At 41.3% G+C, this 20,018-nt stretch overlaps 4 protein-coding genes across 4 annotated transcripts; all 4 read left to right on the top strand.

Annotated features, from left to right (window-relative positions):
• The first annotated feature begins 3,208 nt into the window (after positions 1–3,208).
• Positions 3,209–3,696, top strand: LOC101085588 (keratin-associated protein 2-3). The gene has a single exon (XM_023244788.2). The coding sequence runs from the start codon at positions 3,310–3,312 to the stop codon at positions 3,694–3,696; it is 387 nt and encodes a 128-aa protein (XP_023100556.1). The 5' UTR covers positions 3,209–3,309.
• Positions 3,697–7,939: 4,243 nt separating this feature from the next.
• On the top strand, positions 7,940–8,593 carry LOC101085333 (keratin-associated protein 2-3-like). The gene has a single exon (XM_003996929.4). The coding sequence runs from the start codon at positions 7,956–7,958 to the stop codon at positions 8,343–8,345; it is 390 nt and encodes a 129-aa protein (XP_003996978.2). The 5' UTR covers positions 7,940–7,955; the 3' UTR covers positions 8,346–8,593.
• Positions 8,594–14,748: 6,155 nt separating this feature from the next.
• On the top strand, positions 14,749–15,278 carry LOC109494368 (keratin-associated protein 2-3). The gene has a single exon (XM_019817869.3). It carries the CDS (start codon positions 14,795–14,797, stop codon positions 15,182–15,184), a length of 390 nt encoding a protein of 129 aa, XP_019673428.3. The 5' UTR covers positions 14,749–14,794; the 3' UTR covers positions 15,185–15,278.
• Positions 15,279–18,871: 3,593 nt separating this feature from the next.
• LOC123381838 (keratin-associated protein 1-3-like) lies at positions 18,872–19,437 on the top strand. Its single transcript, XM_045044176.1, has one exon. It carries the CDS (start codon positions 18,889–18,891, stop codon positions 19,435–19,437), a length of 549 nt encoding a protein of 182 aa, XP_044900111.1. The 5' UTR covers positions 18,872–18,888.
• Positions 19,438–20,018: the final 581 nt, after the last annotated feature.

Genomic DNA, 20,018 nt, shown 5'->3' with positions numbered 1-20,018 from the left:
TTACAGGATTTATGAATAAGGGCTTGGCATCAGGAGCAATGGAGATAATACATGTATCTGATGGACTTTTCATTCCACCCTGAACCACCCAAAGAAGGCAAACAACTTAAGCTGTAACATTACTTGGGTTAGTCTTCCCTGGCTTTAGGAAGACGGTATTTATTAGGCAGAAAAGATATGTATTTGTTAAATTCCAGAAAAAAATTCCACCCGTTCCCTGATCATCTAGAATTTTTCCATCTAAAACATTCTCTCTTTTCAATGAATGATATCCATTTCTTTTGTCTTCCACACTGTACAGGTTTTATGATAAACCTAGCCTATGAAGAACATCATGGACAGAAGACTCAGCCCCTTTTACAGCTGAGGAGACTGGCCCTGGCAGAGGACAGGTATTAGCCCTAAGCCCTCTTAGATCTGAATCCCTCTTTGTCTCCCCATCCTCCCCCTGCCCTTTCTCCCTCACTCTTTCCTATCCTTGTGTCTCTTACGATTGGAGGATATTTCAAAGGTCATTTTGCAGAACAGGGAACAGGTATTCTGTTTTCAGAATTTTAAAATCTTCCTAACATCCAGTGGCCCCCAAACTAGCTCCTAACAACACAACCCATGAAACTATGAAGAAGAGGGTGTGTGGTTCACCATCAGAAAAAGTCATCAGCATTGCATACTGTCAGTCCAACCACAAAATCCCACAAATTATCACCATTGTGATTAACATTTACTTACTCCCACCCTGGTGGTTATGCTCTTGCAGAACATCTGGAATTCAAATAACAGGACTAAAAAAGCCCATGTGACAAAGACTAGGGACAATTTGTTGTCCAAAAAGCTTAGGCCTATTAATGTGCAAAGGAGACCACACAGCATAGGACCAGAGGCATCCCACAAAAACAAAAGCTATTTTTATAGGATTTTGAAGAATGGTAGAGTTTAAGTAAAAACACAACAATTCACATGAGGACTGGGCTGTCACAAGGACTTAAGTCCTCTTTCTTTGAAAACTACATAGTTAAGATAAATGAGGAATGTTGTTTCTGAAAACCTCTGATCTGAAACTCTGCCTCTGGGCTGGATATTGAAGTTGCTTCTCTGTGTTAAGGTGACTAAGATCCTGTCCAGGAAATAGTGGGATCTTCACTTCTTACTGATGTGGCTTTAAATAGCAAAGTTTCTGACAGTCTATGATTTCAGGACACAGAATTTCTTAGTATTCTTTCCTTTTTGTTAGTTAAGAAATGCAGTGAGTTTACAGACATATTTCTATTCCTGACAATTTAGTCACTGTATGTATTCTAAGCCAAATAACAATACACTAAACCATAAATCAAGCAAGTTCCCATTATATTTCACTAAATGGGATAGAAGTTTTGATAACTACTACTACCTGTTCACTGGTTTGAAATAAGAGTTGGAAAAGACTATGTCACTCATCAGTGTTTACACTCAAAGGAAGACCACAGTACTATCTATGCTTTGCCACTCTTATCTGTGTAACTTTAGAGAAATCATTTCACAAACCTGGCCTTCCAAAAACTTTGAAGGACCATGATGGGTGACAAATTCAAAGGCCTTCAAGGACCACAGCTAGGCAGACCAAGGAGTGTATTAAAAAATGATTATATCAGGGCACCTGTGGTTCAGTCAGTTGGGCATCCGACTTCAGCTCAGGTTCATGATCTCATGGTTCATGGATTTGAGCCCCATGTCAGACTCTGGGCTGAAAGCTCAGAGCTTGGAGCCTGCTTCAGATTCTGTGTCTCCCTCTCTCTGCCCCTCTCCCACTTGTGCTCTGTCTCTCTCTCAAAAAATGAATAAACATTTTTAAAAAATTTTTAAATAAACCACACTTTAGAGAAAACTTGGTCTGAGAGTCATCAGCAACCCTTGGATAGTGTCATCCTTAAACTACCTTCCAACTATAAATTATTTTCTATACCCCCATTTTCCTTAGCTGTGGCTGAAAAAGATAAGGTTATTTTATCAGCTACCAGTACATTTAATTCCCCTGTTTTTTTCTGAAGCCAATTTCACACTTCATAAGCAAACAAGTCCTCGGCCAACAGATCAAAGTATCTACTACGAAAAGATAACTGGTTCCTTTATAAATATTTTCAACGTGTTTTGTAGAACTCAATACAAGTGCTTATGGTAACACCTAGGAAGAAAGAGCGATCCCAATTTCAATTTTATTTCTAAGACCATACTCAGGGAGGGGCATTCAAAATGCATAATATGAATAAAATCCTCACTTAATTTGAACTTTTTGTCCTATGAAAAGTCTTCTCCTTTGATTGCTTTATCTGCCTTTGTCTTACCCTCCTAAAATTTGTAATTGCTGTGTGATAAGAATCTACTTGGAACTTAATCTTCTTCCCTTTCCCTCTCCACTCATAAATAGTACTGTTTACATAGTAAGAGTCTTTAGAAGTGACTCTGATTTATAAGCCAAGTGATGGGGCACCTGGGTGGCTCAGTCGGTTAAGCGTCCGACTTCGGCTCAGGTCACGATCTCGCGGTCCATGAGTTCGAGCCCCACGTCAGGCTCTGTGCTGACCGCTCAGAGCCAAGCCTGTTTCAGATTCTGTGTCTCCCTCTTCTCTGACCCTCCCCCGTTCATGCTCTGTCTCTCTCTGTCTCAAAAATAAATAAACGTTAAAAAAAATTTTTATAAGCCAAGTGAGTTACTAAACAATATCACGGCAGTGGCTCTGGTGATTATTTTCTTACAAGCGAAGTGAAGCACTGTGTTGTTTTCCAGAAGCACTGGACCATTCTTCCCATAGCACAATGAGTACACATCTCCTTTCATGAGTCATTCAGTGTTTTAGAAATTCTTGCTTCATCTCAAGGTCAATCAGAAACCAGGCCTGTGACCTCAGGAACACTACAGTCTTGCACTGAGTCATGGGTGGTGAACAAGACAAACAAGAGGAAAGTGTGATGGTGTCAACACTGGATTCTTCACACTTTCAACTTGTCACGTGGCACGGTCTGGAAGGTTTGGTTATTCCATGGGTAATTTTTTGGATGATATAATTCATCAAGTATTCATTTCAAGGAAGAAAGCAGACAGGTGGAAAGGAAAGCATCCTTCCATGATGGGAACTGCTGCCTCAGCAACTGAATCCACCAATCTAGAGATCAATGGGCAGCCACAACTCCAGGAAAAGACCTGTGTCATGGAGGTCATCAGGACCCGCTCAGGGTATATAAAGGCCCCAGAGCAGGAGGGAGGCATTCACACCTGACAACACCCGAATCCTCTCACCCCTCCGGCCCAAACCAGCCCCAGACACCACCACCACCATGTCCGGCTCCTGCTGCGGCTCCACCTGCTCCTCCCTGGGCTGCGGGGGAGGCTGCTGCCAGCCCTGCTGCTGCCGCGACCCCTGCTGCTGCCGCCCCGTGAGCTGCCAGACCACCGTGTGCCGCCCCGTGACCTGCACCTGCCGCTGCACGCGCCCCATCTGCGAGCCCTGCCGCCGCCCCGTCTGCTGTGACCCCTGCTCCCTGCAGGAGGGCTGCTGCCGCCCCATCAGCTGCTGCCCCACGTCCTGCACGGCCGTGGTCTGCCGCCCCTGCTGCTGGGCCTCCACCTGCTGCCAGCCCATCTCTGTGCAGGCGCCCTGCTGCCGCCCCCCCTGCTGCCAGCCTGCCCCCTGCCGCACCACCTGCAGGACCTCCTGCTGCTGAACCACCCATTGAGAAGCGTTCCCAGGTGTTCAGAAACATGTGAACACTCTTTCCCACCCCAAGGGATCAGATGAGATTCGTCCCTTGCAAACTACCTGCTCTTCAACAACTACAACAGTAGCTGTGTATCCTTTTTCCCACATAATTACCCAGTTAATCCTGGCCCTCTTTGACAATCTTTAGAAACATCCCAGCTTTCCTCATTTGAATTCCTGGCCTGAAAGAAAATGAGTGATCAAAGATCAAAGTTCTTCTTGAATGAAGCTCTATTCCACTGACTCATCATCACATCTCTACTATTTCAAGATGGGATAATTTTCCAGGATATCATTACATTTGTGCTGGGGTTTCACATGGTAAAATAATAAAAATTTTATCTCTGGGAAGCAAACGTGTTTCTCTTTATTGTTTATTAATCTTCAAAAGCTTTTTTTTAGCTTAAGGTATGGTGTGCAGAATCAGAAGAACCAAAGGAAGAAGGATTTTTTCAAGGGCCTTTTTTTTTTTTTTTTTTTTTTTTAGCTTTAGGAACAATTCAGGTGCAAGGTCTATAATTTTAATAGTAGTTCAAATAATACAGAATATCTCATGGGAGGCACCTTCATATCTGAAGTCACAAGTTTTGTGGTGATGCTGAGGAAATAAGACTACAGCGGTTTCTCTAATCATGAACTTGACCCATGAATCATCCCCATACATGTGATAAGGGGGAGGAAGCCTAAGTCAGAGCTATGTTTATACCCTGATTTAGGAAACTGTACCATGATTAATACTAGTTGGTACCTGGGAATGCTGAACCACTGAAGGCCTAGGCTGGAAGAACCACTCTCCCATCTTTCCCAAGACTCCCCTCCAGCACCACTATGGTCAATTCTTTTTTTAAATGTTTACTTATTTATTTCAAGAGAGGGCTTGATGTGGGGCTTGATCTCACAAACCATGAGATCATGACCTGAGCCAAAATCAAGAGTCAGACGCTTAACTGACTGAGCCACCCAGGTACCCCTGGCCAATTCTGATTATAATAAGGTCACTGCTGCTGGGAAGAGAAGGAGATATGTAGCTTAGCTGGAACAATTCTAAATTAGAACTCCAAATCACTTTACCATTAAAACAATGCCAATGTAGTTGAAAGATTAAACATTAATCCACACTGGATATGCTTTTGTTGTTGTTAAACACTTAGGCTGGTCAGTAAACCAACCACTAGTGTCTTTCTGAGAAATACACATTGAGTTCCCAGCATATAATCTAAAGGAGTTTTTGGAATGTGTTGCTTGTCTGCTTGGGCATATCTACCTGCCCAGAGAGAGGAGGCAAGCCAGGTAAGCTTTGTAAAGGCCTGGAACTTGACTGACTTTGTCCACCACTGGATTCCCACTGACCTGCACCATGTTTGGCACGCAGGATTTTAATCAAAATTTGCTGAATGACTGAATAAGTTCTACAGGGTTAGAGGAGAGAAAAACATCTTCATCCTTCATTGATTCTCTCCTCATGCTGGACTCGTGCATTCTTACAATAAAATAAATAAGCTTTCTCATGAAGGAAAGTACTTTTCTTGAAATACAGTAAAAATTTCTCAACAAGAATCCCATTGTGTTCAAAACATCTGGATACACAATGGTTTTCTCTTTAGTAAGGGTTTGATGGTTTACGGTAGATGGGCTCACAAATCCAGTTTCTTTCTACATGTTCTTGAACACCACTTTTAAAAGTCTCTAACTACATTGTTTTCCTCCTCTCAGAATTTTCCTGGTTAGCCTTCCAGAAAATTCCTATTCTTATAATATATTCTCAGATGTGGAACGCTTTGTGTACTCCCAAGCTCCTCATTATTATGAAATTGTGTTTGTTTCCCCAGTAACTCCATGCCATGGTTAGCCACAGTGGCTGGTGAAGATCTGGGTAAGCCAGCAAGGGACTATGCAAGTAGAATGATCAAGAAGGAGGCCTGCACTACAGTCTTCAATCACAGATCTAGAACAGACTTAGTTGTAAAGCAAAAGGTCAGAACCAAGGAAATCCAAAGGCAGAGTCTATAAAATGGCCATGTGACATGATTTTCCTACAGTCCTGAGAATCACAACAACTGAGAATCACAACTGGCTCTGTAAGCAGGAATATGCTCAAGTGTAATACATGGGGAAACAATGGAGCAAGACACTGGGATAAGATAACGTGGGCCTGGAGGTCACCTTTGGCTGGGATCACTACCTGGGGGCTCTGTTATGCTGGCCGACCACAACCTTTATCCAGATGGTAGGGTAGGGACCAAGGGCAGGCTGCCCCCAAATGGGCCACTTTGGTGTAAACATTATTTTGAGTTAAATCCAATCAAAACCCAACAGATTCAAGAAACATTCTTTACCTCTCCCTCAACTACCTGTCTCTACCAGGAAGAAAGCTATTAACAGAGATTCCTCTTTATCTGAAAAACTTATCTGCATAATAGGGCAACCTTTGCTTTCTAAACATCTCCTCCCACCTTCCTGCTAATGGTCTTTCTCCCCTTTGTATTCTCAGACCCTCACCCCTCTCCTTAGCTCATATAAGTATCATGTTGCCTCACTATCTTTGAAATTTCCATAGCTATATGGATTCCCCATAAGTATTCTACTGAATTTTATTTTCTCCTGTTAATCTGTCTCATGTCATTTTTTTTTTCTTAGTCCAGGTAGAAGGACCTTAAAGGGTAGAGTAAATTCTTCTTTCTCAACAGTGGCTTTGTTCATAGTGCTCCATAATCACTCAATTATGTCCAACTTTGATGTTATCTCCTTATGGTATGTTTTGGAATCTTTAGAAGGCTCTTTGGGAGATAATTCTTTGAATTCCTGAGGATATTGGGAAGACACAGAGTCTTTTCAGATAACTCAAAAATCAGCCATTTCACAAATACCATTTATTTTAAAAATAAATTCACTGTTAAAATTCCTAAATAAAACAGACATTCCTTAATGACAGGGAATATGGTAACCACAGTTCCATTCTTCAGCTCCTTGGGCTTACTAATAATGTTCCCACAGGTTGTTTTTGCAGTCAGTGTTGGCTCCAACAGTAGTAGGTGTATGACCTTAGGCAAGTCACTTCTCTGATCCCTTATGTGTAAAATGAGGAATTCAACAATACCTATCTCATAGGATTATTGTGAAGAGTAAGTTAGTACATTTATTTCTTTTAGCAAAGTACTTAGATACTAGAACTCAATGATACTGGTCATCATGAAGATTAAAAATGAAATTCATCATGGTTTAGAAAGCTTAACTCACAGTAACAGAGAGCAGAACAGTAGTTACCAGAGGCTGGTTTTATATTCTACATTTTGTACATAAGGAACCAGGTACGTGACTTGCCTAAGGTCATATGCCTAATAATGTTGGAGCCAATACTAATGGGGTATGTGAGGGCGGAAGGAGATAATTAAGAAAAAAAAAAAAAAAAGAAATTACAGTGGTGGTTGGCAGGGACTGAAAAGAAGGGTTCATGGGGAGTTGTGGTTTAATGGGCACAGAATTCAGTTCTGCAAGATGAAAAGAGTTCTAGAGATAGATGGTGCTGATGGTTCACAACAATATGAATGGACTTAATACCCTGACTGTACACTTAAAAATGATAAGATAGTAAATTTTACATTATATGTATTTTACCAAAATTTTAAAAATTGGAAAAACAACCCACTGATAAGATGATAAGATGCATTCCTGTAGCTACAAAAAGTACACAGCAAAACTCTTCTTTTATTCACAGACCATACCTTTGCAAATAGTCTCACATTACTTTTCTGAGCTTGTTTTGTCCAGGAAGCTTAGTGGTAGAAATGGACACTCACAACTTGGGGGATTCACTTCCACTATCAGTAAGTGAACCTAAGGGCATGACAGCTATTCTGTGCTATCGAAACATCAATTGGCAAAACATCACTGAATTCTGAAGATAATTGGAAACTCTGAAGTTAGGGTCATTAAGTTCATATTTGAACCATAAATAGCAAAATATAATGGGTTTCCCTCAAATAAGGAAAGCAAATGGTCTTTCATGAGTCCCTGAGCACCTAAAAAAAAATGTCTAGGGAGCTTACTAACTTACCAGTGCCACTTCAGAAAGAATAAACACAAATAAGGCAATCACCTGTGTCGTGGAGGTCATCAGGACCCGCTCAGGGTATATAAAGGCCCCAGAGCAGGAGGGAGGCATTCACACCTGACAACACCCGAATCCTCTCACCCCTCCGACCCAAACCAGCCCCAGACACCACCATGTCCGGCTCCTGCTGCGGCTCCACCTGCTCCTCCCTGGGCTGCGGGGGAGGCTGCTGCCAGCCCTGCTGCTGCCGCGACCCCTGCTGCTGCCGCCCCGTGAGCTGCCAGACCACCGTGTGCCGCCCCGTGACCTGCACCTGCCGCTGCACGCGCCCCATCTGCGAGCCCTGCCGCCGCCCCATCTGCTGTGACCCCTGCTCCCTGCAGGAGGGCTGCTGCCGCCCCATCAGCTGCTGCCCCACGTCCTGCACGGCCGTGGTCTGCCGCCCCTGCTGCTGGGCCTCCACCTGCTGCCAGCCCATCTCTGTGCAGGCGCCCTGCTGCCGCCCCCCCTGCTGCCAGCCTGCCCCCTGCCGCACCACCTGCAGGACCTCCTGCTGCTACTAAGTGCATCATCACTAAGGGTCCCCAGTAGATGGTGGGGGGTCCATTCTGCTCTTAACTTCAAGAGAGAACAACATGCCTTTTCCTGAGAAGCCCATTTCTCATCTCTTCAGTCCGGCTCAGAGTAGGCCTTGGAGCCCCCTTTTCAGACTGACTACCGAGGAAGAGTACCTTGTCCTCTCAGGACCCCAGTCTAACTCCTCAATTATGTCTTCTGTTTTCTAATAAACTTAGTATTTCCAGCATAGAAATCATGGTCTTTGTGATACTTCCTCCCAGTAGGTTCTTTCTGTTTTGTCCAGAGATATTCAAAGCAAGATGCAGAATGATCCTCTCAAATTGTTCTCTGAAATAACCTAACTCTGGGTAGTTTCCTTATTATCCTTGTAAGTGGCATTTATAAGGCATAGTTGCCAAGTGAGAAAAGTGGACATGGCTGTATCTTCATCACATGTGCTCACAATTCCAGACATGCCAAACATCTGAGAGATGTCCTTTAACAACACCCAGTGAGGAGGCTGCATCTGAGCTGACACACACACCCTGGTCCAAGGGTTCATTCACTGACCTGACACCTGTTCTAAGCACAATTTAGGAAACTCAGTGTGTTAGACGTGGAAATAACCTTAGGCAACATCTGGCCAAACCCATGTTTTTAAAGCTGAAGAGCGATGAGTAATGGACGATTAAATTAAGTTTCTTCCTAATATAGTTATAATCGCTGATGTTAGAAAAGACCTAGGAGAATGCGAACCCCCTGACATTAAGCCCTTAAGTCAAACACTTCATCTTAATATGGTAGGAGACACGTTCTTCTGCCCAGAAGAACTCAGGTCTTCTCCGGCCAAGAGTAACTGCAGCTTCAGATAATGCGCTCCTTTCTATGCATTAAACATCTGGCAGTTATTTTGAATGTTATTTGCGGTGTCAACTCTTGTGGGTATTTAATCCACACTGGCTCTCAAGAGCTGATTATCTTTGTACTCAGCAACTGGGCAGTAATGGCATTTTCCAAGAAAATTAATCAATCACTGTCAATCTTCACATGTTTGTTGAACATCTATGACTAAGACACTGAGTGGAGACCATCCTGAGGAAACATGAAAGAATAAAAGAATAAAATATGCTTCAAAGAGGTTATAATCCATTTAGGGCGATAAGGTATAAATAAGAAAAAAAAAGTCAAACAGTACATAATATAAGCAACATAAATATAGAAGAAATGCCATAAGTAGTTAAAAATAGTTTAAGATTATAAACTTACTAGGAAACATGATGCAATCATCTTGTCCCATATTTAAGTTAAAATTAAGCAAGTTGTAAAATATTAAACTATTTTGTGAGAAAAAATGTATTCTGCATGTCTATGTGTGCTTATGCCTAAAAATATTTAAAACATTATGTGGGAGTGCCTGGATGGCTCAGTTGGTTAAGTGACTGACTCTTGATTTTGGCTCAGGTTATGATCTCATGGTTTGTGAGGTCGAGCCCTGCATTGGGCTCTGGGCTGGTGGCGTGGAGCCTGCTTGGGATTCTCTCTCTCACTCTCTCTCCATGTCCCTCCCCAACTCACATGTGCACTCTTTGTCTCTCTCTCTCAAAATAAGTAAACATTAAAAGAAAAATTTTAAAAATTAAATAAACAAAATGCAACAAAATCTAAGAGTAATTGGGGATAATACTCATTTTCTTCTTGGTATTTTTCTTAATTATATCATTTAAAATGAACATATATTTTATTTTTAGTGGAATGTACTATCCAAAACCTATATTTATTTTGGGAAAAACATTTAAACCTTACTCTTGATTGTGCTCTGCTTTTAAAAACCTACCTATGAGAATCTAAGTGGATTTAAAGCAGCCAACTGTACTCATATGAAGTATTTTATTACCTATAGAAGAGTGTACCACTATGCTATATATAGTGGACTTCTCTGATACCTCCAAACTCTGATCAAATTATTAAACACTGATTCATTTTTTAACTTTTCAGGATCATCTCAATTGCATAAAATAAGGTATGCAATTTGATATGTTCCAAATTAAGAACTTTAAAAAACTGTTAGCTGTTTCAAATTATAGGTATTATTACTTTTCTCCACTTGTATGAAGAATTGATAATTAAGAACATAAGACACTATTTTCCATGTTAAAATTTGTTCATAACGTTATTGTTGAATGATAGTGTTAAATAAAGCCCTAGCATTAGTAATACAAAATACGTTGCCCATCACCACCAGGAACCTGTCTAAATCAGTTTTAAGGCTTTTTTTAAAAAGGATGTTTTTCTAAGAACTCACTGTGTGATGCAAAGACTGTGGGGTTCTCGGTAAGGTTCAGGCCACAAATCCGACACATAATCTCCTTATAGTTTCTTCAACAATAACCTAACTCCCCTTCCCAGAAATTGGTGTTCAAAAGAGGGAGCTGTATAACTCCCTTCCAGGTATTTTTATTTTACTTAATGTTATTAGTGAAACTCTCCACTGGATAATCTTATTTAGTGTATAGTCTGTGGTTACTCGGCAGAGAAAGCCATTTGCCATATATGTTCATCTTTATTCTAAGTTCAAAATTTAGAGTTTACAAGGCACCCACATAACGGGACTTTTTAAAATATATTTATTTACTTAACAAACACAAGGCAGTTGCTAAGTGCCAGGCACTGTTCTTAGTGCTTACAAATATTAGCTTATTTACTGTTCACAACAACCTGGGTGTGTACTATCATTACTCATGGCCCAAGGACACACAGCCAGTAAATGGCAAAGTTTTCAATGAATGTTGTCTGATTTTAGAATAAGTAGCATTAAAAAAATACCATAGGACTTGCCACCAATGTCAATCACAGAGCTCTGTGGCACGAATTACAGAAACACAACCCCTATTTTCTCTGCCTAGAGATGAAGTTTATGGGCTGAGGATGAGCATCTTAGACTGAATAGCACCAGAACTGCTTATTGAGGGACTCATGCACTCTTTGTGGATCTTTACGAAGAGGAAAAAAAATCTCTTTGGAACAATTTTGAATCAGAAGTGTTCAGAGTAGGGGTGCATGGGTGGCTCAGTCAGCTGTGTCTGACTCTTGATATTGGCTCAGGTCATGACCTTATGGCTCATGAGATTGAGCCCCGTGTCAGACTCTATGCTGATAGAACAGACCCTGCTTGGGATTCTCTCTCTCTCTGCCCCTCCCCCACTCATGTGTGCTTTTGCTCACGCTCTCTCTCTCTCTCTCAAAATAAATAAACATTAAAAAAAAGAAATGTTTAGAGAAATTAGTCTTGCTAACTAAGTTGAGGTTTTATGTATCTCTCAAAGAGGCCCCCTTTGCACAAAATGTTATCATCATGAATACCCCCAACAGCATGAAAAGTTGACTGAGACAGTATGGCTTGAAAAGAGCTAAGCATAAGCAACGAAAGTAAAAATCAGCAAGTGGGACTACACTGAACTAACAAGCTTCTGCAGAGCAAAAGAAACGATGAACAAAATGAAAAGGCAAATGGGAGAAAGCATTTGCAAACCAAGTATATATCCAATAAGGGGTTAATATCCAGAATACGCAAGGAACTCCTATAACCCAATAATAAAAACAAAAACAGAAAGCAAGACAAACAAACAAAAAAAAACAATTTGATTGAAAAATAGGCAGAGGACCTGAACAGACATTTTCCCAAAGAAAACATACAGATGGCCAACAGAGTGTTTGACATCAGTAATCATCAGGGAAATGCAAATCAAAACCACAATGAGGTATCACCTCAACCTGTTAGAATGGCTAATATCAAAAAGATAAGAGATAACAAATACTGGTGAGGGAGAAAAGCGAACCCTGGTGCACTGTTGGTGAGAATATAGTTTGGCACAGCTACAGTGGAAAAGGGTACAGAGATTCCTCAAAGAATTAGAAATAGAACTACCATATGACCCAGCAATCCCACTTCAGGGTATACATCCGAAGGACATAAATTCATGATCTCAAAGAGATATCTGCACTCCCATGTTCACTAAAGCATTAGTTCACAATAACCAGGGTATTAAAACAACCTAAATGTCCAATGACACATGAATGGATAAAAAAAATGTGATTATATGTGTATACACACAGAGCATACATATATATGAATGATATATATGATGCATGTGTATATTCCAAGAGAAGTCTTGCAATAGTTGTGTTTTGCATATATATTTATATAAATATATATGTAAATATATAAATATATATGTAAGTATATAAATATATATGTAAATGTATAAATATATATGTAAATATATATAAATATATGTGTAAATATGTATATAAGTATATGTAAATATATATAAATATATATATAAATATATATATAGTGAAGCATTAACCATAAAAAAAGACTAAAACCTTGCCAATTCCAACAACACGGATGGACCTTGAGGAACTATACTTAGTGCAGTAAATCATAAAAACACAAATATTTCATGATGTCACTTATATTTGGAGTCAAAAATATCGAACTCATACAGAGTAGAAAAGTGGTTGTCAGGGGCTGAGAGGTAGGAGAAATGGGAAGATTTTGGTCAAAGGATATAAATTGTCCGTTATAAGATGAATAATTTCCAGGGATCTAATGTACAGCACGGAGACTACAGTCAATAATATATTGTATATTTGAAGGCTGCTAGGAGATGGGGCGCCTGGGTGGCTCAGTTGGTTAAGCGTCCGACTTTGGCCCAGGTCATGATCTCACGGTCTGTGAGTTCAAGCCCCGCGTCGGGCTCTGTGCTGACAGCTCAGAGCCTGGAGCCTGCTTCGGATTCTGTGTCTCCCGCTCTCTCTGACCCTCCCCCGTTCATTCTCTGTCTCTCTCTGTCTCAAAAAAAATTTAAAAAAAAAATTTTTTTAAATAAAAAAAAAGAAAAGCTGCTAGGAGAGTAGGGCTCTAATGTTCTCACCATGAAAACAATAATAAGATGATAATTATGCAAGGTGGGAGAAGGATGTGTAGCCTTACTGCAGCAAGCACTGTGCAATATATACATGCATCACGTCATCACAATGCACACTTGAAGCTTACGCTATGTTGTACGTCACTTTTATCTCAATGAAGCTGGGAAAAAGAACAAAAAAAGGGCAGAATACACAAGTTTTTATCTAGGCTCTGATTACTGCTTTGAAAAAAATCATGTGTCCATGGACCAGAGAAAGAACGTGAAACATGAGAGAGTCGAATGTCCTCATGATGAGACTGTGCTTCATTTCTCCCTCCTCTGTTTCCCCAATTATGACTATATGTTCAGTCGGTTTACATTCCTTTTAAGGTTTTGAAATTATGTTCAAAATTCCACTTGGGGAGCTTTAGCTCCTGGGGCCTGAGGCACATTCTTCTGAACGATGGGAATGATCCTAAGTGACCCAAAACCCTATCTGGTGCATAGCAACAGGAGAAAAGCTGTAAAGTAATGAGACTGTTCCCCCCATGCATTTCCCCAAACGCTTCTGGTGACCCTTCCCTAAGAAGCATGTCCCTCACATTTCCAGCAGTGCTGCCACCGAACAGCTGGGCAGCCTCCCACATAACTCCTCTGATCAATGTGTTGTGTATGTCTGCAATGCTGGTTAAAAACCTCCATCTTGTCACTTCTTAGTCACAGTACCCATGTCAAGATATATTAAGAAAAAACTTCCCATTATATGATTCTTTAGCTTACACACAAGAAAGGCAAATATAGAAAATGTCAGGTGTCAGAGATGAAAAATCAATATGCTATGAGCAGAAGGCCCATAGCTGCTCAAAGCTGAGCTGAAGAAAAAAATGGAAGGCAGCCTTGGGTGTTTTATTCCAATACTTACTTGGTTTACAAAAATAACCTTTTATCTTTCCCATACAAATATCAGAGCCACAGTCTTATTCAAAGTACATGCATTCCATTTTATCAAGTGATATGTAAATAAAGTCCCAAGGAGTCCACATGTGAAGACATGTCTAACACCCGTCTGATTAACATGTAGGTTTCTCAGGGCATCTCCTAGGGGTCAAGGACAGGATCCACTCAGTTCTCTAGAAACCGCTGTATGTTTAATTTCTTTCATTTCTTTTAAAACTTGTGGTTCCTTTAGGACCATTTTGCCCAGGATTCATCAGGTGCTATCTACCCAAAATAAGCATCAAGAGTTGCTATCACCTCAAATGACTGAGTGTTTAGATTTTGATGATGAACAGCATGAATATATCCATATTTAGGAATGCAACAGAGTTCTTTAATGAGATCATGAGTATGTCACAAGCAATGCAATCATTAGTCAAAACAAAACTGTACTCAATTGGCCAAAAGATAAATGGGGGTAGGGGTCATCAGGACCCACTCAGGGTATATAAAGGCCCCAGAGCAGGAGGGAGGCATTCACACCTGACAACACCCGAATCCTCTCACCCCTCCGGCCCAAACCAGCCCCAGACACCACCACCACCATGTCCGGCTCCTGCTGCGGCTCCACCTGCTCCTCCCTGGGCTGCGGGGGAGGCTGCTGCCAGCCCTGCTGCTGCCGCGACCCCTGCTGCTGCCGCCCCGTGAGCTGCCAGACCACCGTGTGCCGCCCCGTGACCTGCACCTGCCGCTGCACGCGCCCCATCTGCGAGCCCTGCCGCCGCCCCGTCTGCTGTGACCCCTGCTCCCTGCAGGAGGGCTGCTGCCGCCCCATCAGCTGCTGCCCCACGTCCTGCACGGCCGTGGTCTGCCGCCCCTGCTGCTGGGCCTCCACCTGCTGCCAGCCCATCTCTGTGCAGGCGCCCTGCTGCCGCCCCCCCTGCTGCCAGCCTGCCCCCTGCCGCACCACCTGCAGGACCTCCTGCTGCTACTAACTGCACAGTCTAGAACAAGCAATCAACCTTCTGAAAGAGTCATACTCCTTTCTCTACCTAAGAAACCTCCTGCCCTAAACCATCAAGACCCCAAGTCAACCAGGGTTTGAATGGAGATCCAGGCTTACCTGTTAAGACTTGGGGTGTTCTCAAGTCTTTGTAACAGTATCAACTCCCTTCTTCCCATCTTAGATCTTAGGTCTTGTGGCATGTTTGTTTTATAATAAACTTCTCTTCTTTGGCCTAGCAAACCCATATTTGGTTTTTCTTATTTATTCTAACGTTTTTCACTAATTTTAAATATAACGAAATGTACTGACTGCCTACCATCTGCAAGTCACAGACTGTATGGTATACAATAGAAATTAAAGTGAGTTAAAAACATTCCCCTCTTCAAGAAACTTCTAGGGAGATAAATGAAATTCATGATAATGCACCTAAAAATTAGAAAATGAAAAAAAAAGTATAACATACTTCGGTGTGTCAAAATATCACTACTGACTGGGGAGAACAAGAAAGACCAAAAAGGAAGCTAGCATTTTACAGAAGTTAAGATTTCAGCATGCAGATCTAAAGGAAGATGTCATTTTCACTGGTAACGGTATGCACTAAGGTATAGAAAGAGGGCTTGTTCAGAGGATACTTTGGCTGGGAACACAGGATACATGTAGAATAACAGCAGAAGATAAATTTGGGAAGTGTGTGTGCTTTGAATAGTAACCAAAGTAGTATGCCCTTAATGCAGTAAATACTAAGGAGTTGTTGAAACCCTTGGGGCAACTGAATGGCATGACAGGCATTGGGCATCAGGATGATTCCTATGGTAGTTGTTTATCAAAAAGGAAGGCCAAAGGCTAGACAATATAATGGCTATACAGAAACAAGTCAAGAGGCCACTGAACTGGTCCAAGCGATACACAGTACGAGCTGAACTAGGATGATAGCCACGGAATAAAGAAGACATAAAGAGTATGTCAGACATAGAAACCCAGAAGGCATATTACCTAATATGAATATGGGAAACAAAAAACAATTAAGAATCAAATGTGTTATTGCGGCTCTAGGGAAAACTCCTCTGATCAGAAGACACTTAAAAGAATCTTAACATATTTATACTTATTTACTGTGTTTAAAGTTACTACTCCATAGCATTTCTGCCTGTAGCTACTATTTCTATTCTTGGACTATTATAAAACATTTTTTGAAAAAGGAGACAAAGAGGGTTTTTTTTTAATGTTTATTTACTTATTTTGAGAGAGAAAGAGCACAGGCAAGGGGCAGAGATAGAAAGAGGGAATCCCAAGTAGGATCCATGCTGTCAGCACAAAGCCCAATGTGGGGCTCAATTCCACGACCCTGAGATCATGACCCAACCTGAAATCAAGAGTCAAAAACTTAACCAATTGAGCCATCCAGGCACCCTGAGACAAAGAGTTTTAAGAATTAATTGCTCCTGGAAAATAGCATTGTATAAAATAAAGTAAAACAGCTATAACTGATGTAGGAAGGAGAGACAGGAGTTTTATACCCTGCTCTTCTGGCTGTGTACTGTCTGACTAAAGCAAGTCATTAAAATTTCCAAAAGGCAGCCACTCCTAGACTCAGTAGTATTCTAACATCAGCAAATGCTGAAAGGAAATAAAAACCAGTCTGGGGGCACCTGGGTGGCTCAGTTGGTTAAGCGTCCCACTCTCGATTTCAGCTCAGGTCATGATCTCACAGTTCATGAGATCAAGCCCCTCATTGGGCTCTGCACTCACAATGCAGAGCCTGCTGGGGATTCTCTTTCTCTTTCCCTCTGCCCCTCACCTGCTTGTGCTCATAGGCCTCTCCCTCTCTTTCTCTCTCAGAATAAATAAACACTTTCAAAAAAGCAGTCTGTATTACAACATCAGTGTTCCAATTTAAAACTATCTTTTCCTTGATTCAGCCCCCCTATCAGTATTATAATGATTCATAAACTAGAGCAAGATATGAAGCAGACAGACTGAATCTGGCTTTCTGCACAACCCTTTAGTGCTCTGGGTAAAATATGATGACTTAATAAACATTTGCTATTTATAAAAACAATGATGTCAGTACCTATACAATTAAATGTTTGGACAGATGATTTACTAAGTTTTTGATCTCTGACATTTGAGGATTCCTTCAACCATTTTTCAACTTCATACCTACAGTCATGGTTATCACATGACATGAACATCTTTCTTGACACTGGCATGAATCACACTCTAATGTAATTCTCTCGCTGTACAAACCAATACCTCCATCTCATAAATAGCTAACTATATGTTAGTTTTTATTCAAGATGTGATGTTTTTATTCAAGATTGGAAGGAAGGGACAAACCTACCACAAATAACAATAATAGGCTCTTTGGCCACCACTTTTTTTTTCATTCCCCCAATATAACCCTAAACAGCTAATGGAAAATGATATTCTTTATTTTGGCAACCACCAAAATTATTTCAAATTTGTTTTGCTGAAATTTATCCCCAGTTCTCTGACTGTGTACTGTGCAAATGGAGCAAGTCACTAACTTCTCCAAAATATAGCCATTCCTAGACTCAACAGTATTCTAACATCAACTCATGTTGAGAGGAAATTAAAAGTGGTCCATACCACAACATCAACCCATTTACACTTATACCTTAAGTGCAAAGTACACTTAATCTCTTTTCACTTATACCTATTGAATGATATTTGACCATCCATTTCCTACCTTGCCTTATAAACACTGTGATCCAGAAGAAGCATTTCTTAACTTCTACTTTTTCTCTTAGTGATTCCCCTTCATAAATTGGATTGTCATGCTCTTTGGTCTAACATCCTTTCATAGGACACAGGGTGTAGTTACATAAAATGACATAAACTGAAAACAAATCCCACCTCTGAGAAATAAATACAGTCTAGATAATCCACAGACCAGTGATTTTTATCTTTCATAGAAAAATATAAATTACACTTAAAATTTTGTGGGATATTTTCCTAATTGCTGGTTATCAATTTTAGCCCTTCTTTTAAATTCAGGCTAATAAAATATCCACAGTAAGTTGCAATGGAACAATTTTTGTTCTATGTATCCTCCTGAGTGGTGTTTTCTCAAGTATGAATGTGTGGAGTTCAGGAGAGATCACTGAAATTGGAGACCATTATCTGGAAACTAAATGCATTTCTATTAATGTGAAGTTTATCAGAGTTTCTATCTGCCTGATTATAGAGACTATAATCTTATTAATCAAATATAATGGAAAATAATCTTACATAAATAGCAGTCGATTGTTAACATTTTTTTCCGGAGACTTGAATTTTGGTAAATATGACCCCCAAATTGTGTCATCTTATCAGTGAGAGTCACTTGGTCAGGTGATGTGACCATAAATGCAGAATGGAAGCTGAGACTTGAGGAAAAATTACAGCATTGCGTGGAAATGAAACAACAACATTTCTACCAAGGATGGACACGTTTAGTGAGTATTAGCTTAGCAATAAAGGAAAAACTAATTTGGGGATGTAGTTAAAATAACAGTATTTGAACAATCAAAGGGCTCTGGAAAAGCTTGTTTAAGGAGTAACAGGATAAAAATGCTGTCCATCACAAAACAGGAACTGGCCAAGGCCTATAAAAGGCCCAACGTGGAAGTGACCAGCAAAACACAAAAAACTTCTCTTAGCAACCCAACTCTCAGCCCAGCTCCTGACACCATGGCCTGCTGCTCCACTAGCTTCTGTGGATTTCCCACCTGCTCCACCAGCGGGAACTGTGGCTCCAGCTGCTGCCGGCCCAACTGCTGCCAGAACAGCTGCTGCCAGTCCAGCTGCTGCCAGCCCAGCTGCTGCCAGACCAGCTGCTGCCAGCCCAGCTGCTGCCAGAACAGCTGCTGCCAGCCCAGCTGCTGCCAGCCCAGCTGCTGCCAGAACAGCTGCTGCCAGCCCAGCTGCTGCCAGAACAGCTGCTGCGGGACCGGCTGTGGCACTGGTGGCGGCCAGGAGGGTGGCTGCGGAGCCGTGAGCTGCCGCGTCAGGTGGTGCCGCCCTGACTGCCGCGTGGAGGACACCTGCCTGCCCCCCTGCTGTGTGGTGAGCTGCATACCCCCCACCTGCTGCCAGCTGCACCACGCCCAGGCCTCCTGCTGCCGCCCGTCCTACTGTGGACAGTCCTGCTGCCGCCCTGCCTGCTGCTGCTACTGCTGCCAGCCCAGCTGCTGCCAGCCCACCTGCTGTGAGCCCACCTCCTGCCAGTCCACCTGTTGAAAATCTCTTTCGAAAGGAATCCTAAGAAACTGGCACTTCACAATGAGGCAATGTAGAGTCCCGATGAACTTCTGAGCTCCAATACTCATAACACAGCTTGCAAATGGCTACAAAATTTCCTAAGATGTAAATTAATTTATAATCGAAAACCAAAAATACTTCATAAACCTGGACACGAACAGAAGTCCTACAAGGTTAAGAGGAATGTATAAAACTTTTACTATAAATACCACCTGAAATAGTTCAACAGCTCATTGGATTTGGGATTTAATAAAATTTTTATTCTTCAATGACAAAGTCATTGTTGGAGCTTTCTTTTCTTTGGAATTTGTTATTGATATTGGGGTATTTGGATTTTTCAAAATCTCAGTAACTGTGGTATGGCACTATGGTGTTTTTTTATTTTTCCCTTTTTTAAAGGTCTTTAAAAAATGGTTTTCCTTTGTTTTACCATTAAATGGTCTAATATTCTACAGCCAAAATCTATGGTAAAAGAATATATCAGTATTAAGGAACTATTCTCCGAGGTCCTCACATGTGCAAATTGACAGGCTAGGTGTTCCAGAAGATCAATTTTACAA

This window comes from Felis catus, chromosome E1 (assembly GCF_018350175.1).
Source record: "Felis catus isolate Fca126 chromosome E1, F.catus_Fca126_mat1.0, whole genome shotgun sequence".
In the NCBI taxonomy this organism is placed as follows: Eukaryota; Metazoa; Chordata; class Mammalia; order Carnivora; family Felidae; genus Felis; species Felis catus.
This window is presented reverse-complemented; position numbering and strand designations above follow the sequence as displayed.

Bases quoted from the DNA above. Each gene is read 5' to 3' on its own strand.
- LOC101085588 (XM_023244788.2), top strand. From the start codon at position 3,310: ATGTCCGGCTCCTGCTGCGGCTCCACCTGCTCCTCCCTGGGCTGCGGG.
- LOC101085333 (XM_003996929.4), top strand. From the start codon at position 7,956: ATGTCCGGCTCCTGCTGCGGCTCCACCTGCTCCTCCCTGGGCTGCGGG.
- LOC109494368 (XM_019817869.3), top strand. From the start codon at position 14,795: ATGTCCGGCTCCTGCTGCGGCTCCACCTGCTCCTCCCTGGGCTGCGGG.
- LOC123381838 (XM_045044176.1), top strand. From the start codon at position 18,889: ATGGCCTGCTGCTCCACTAGCTTCTGTGGATTTCCCACCTGCTCCACC.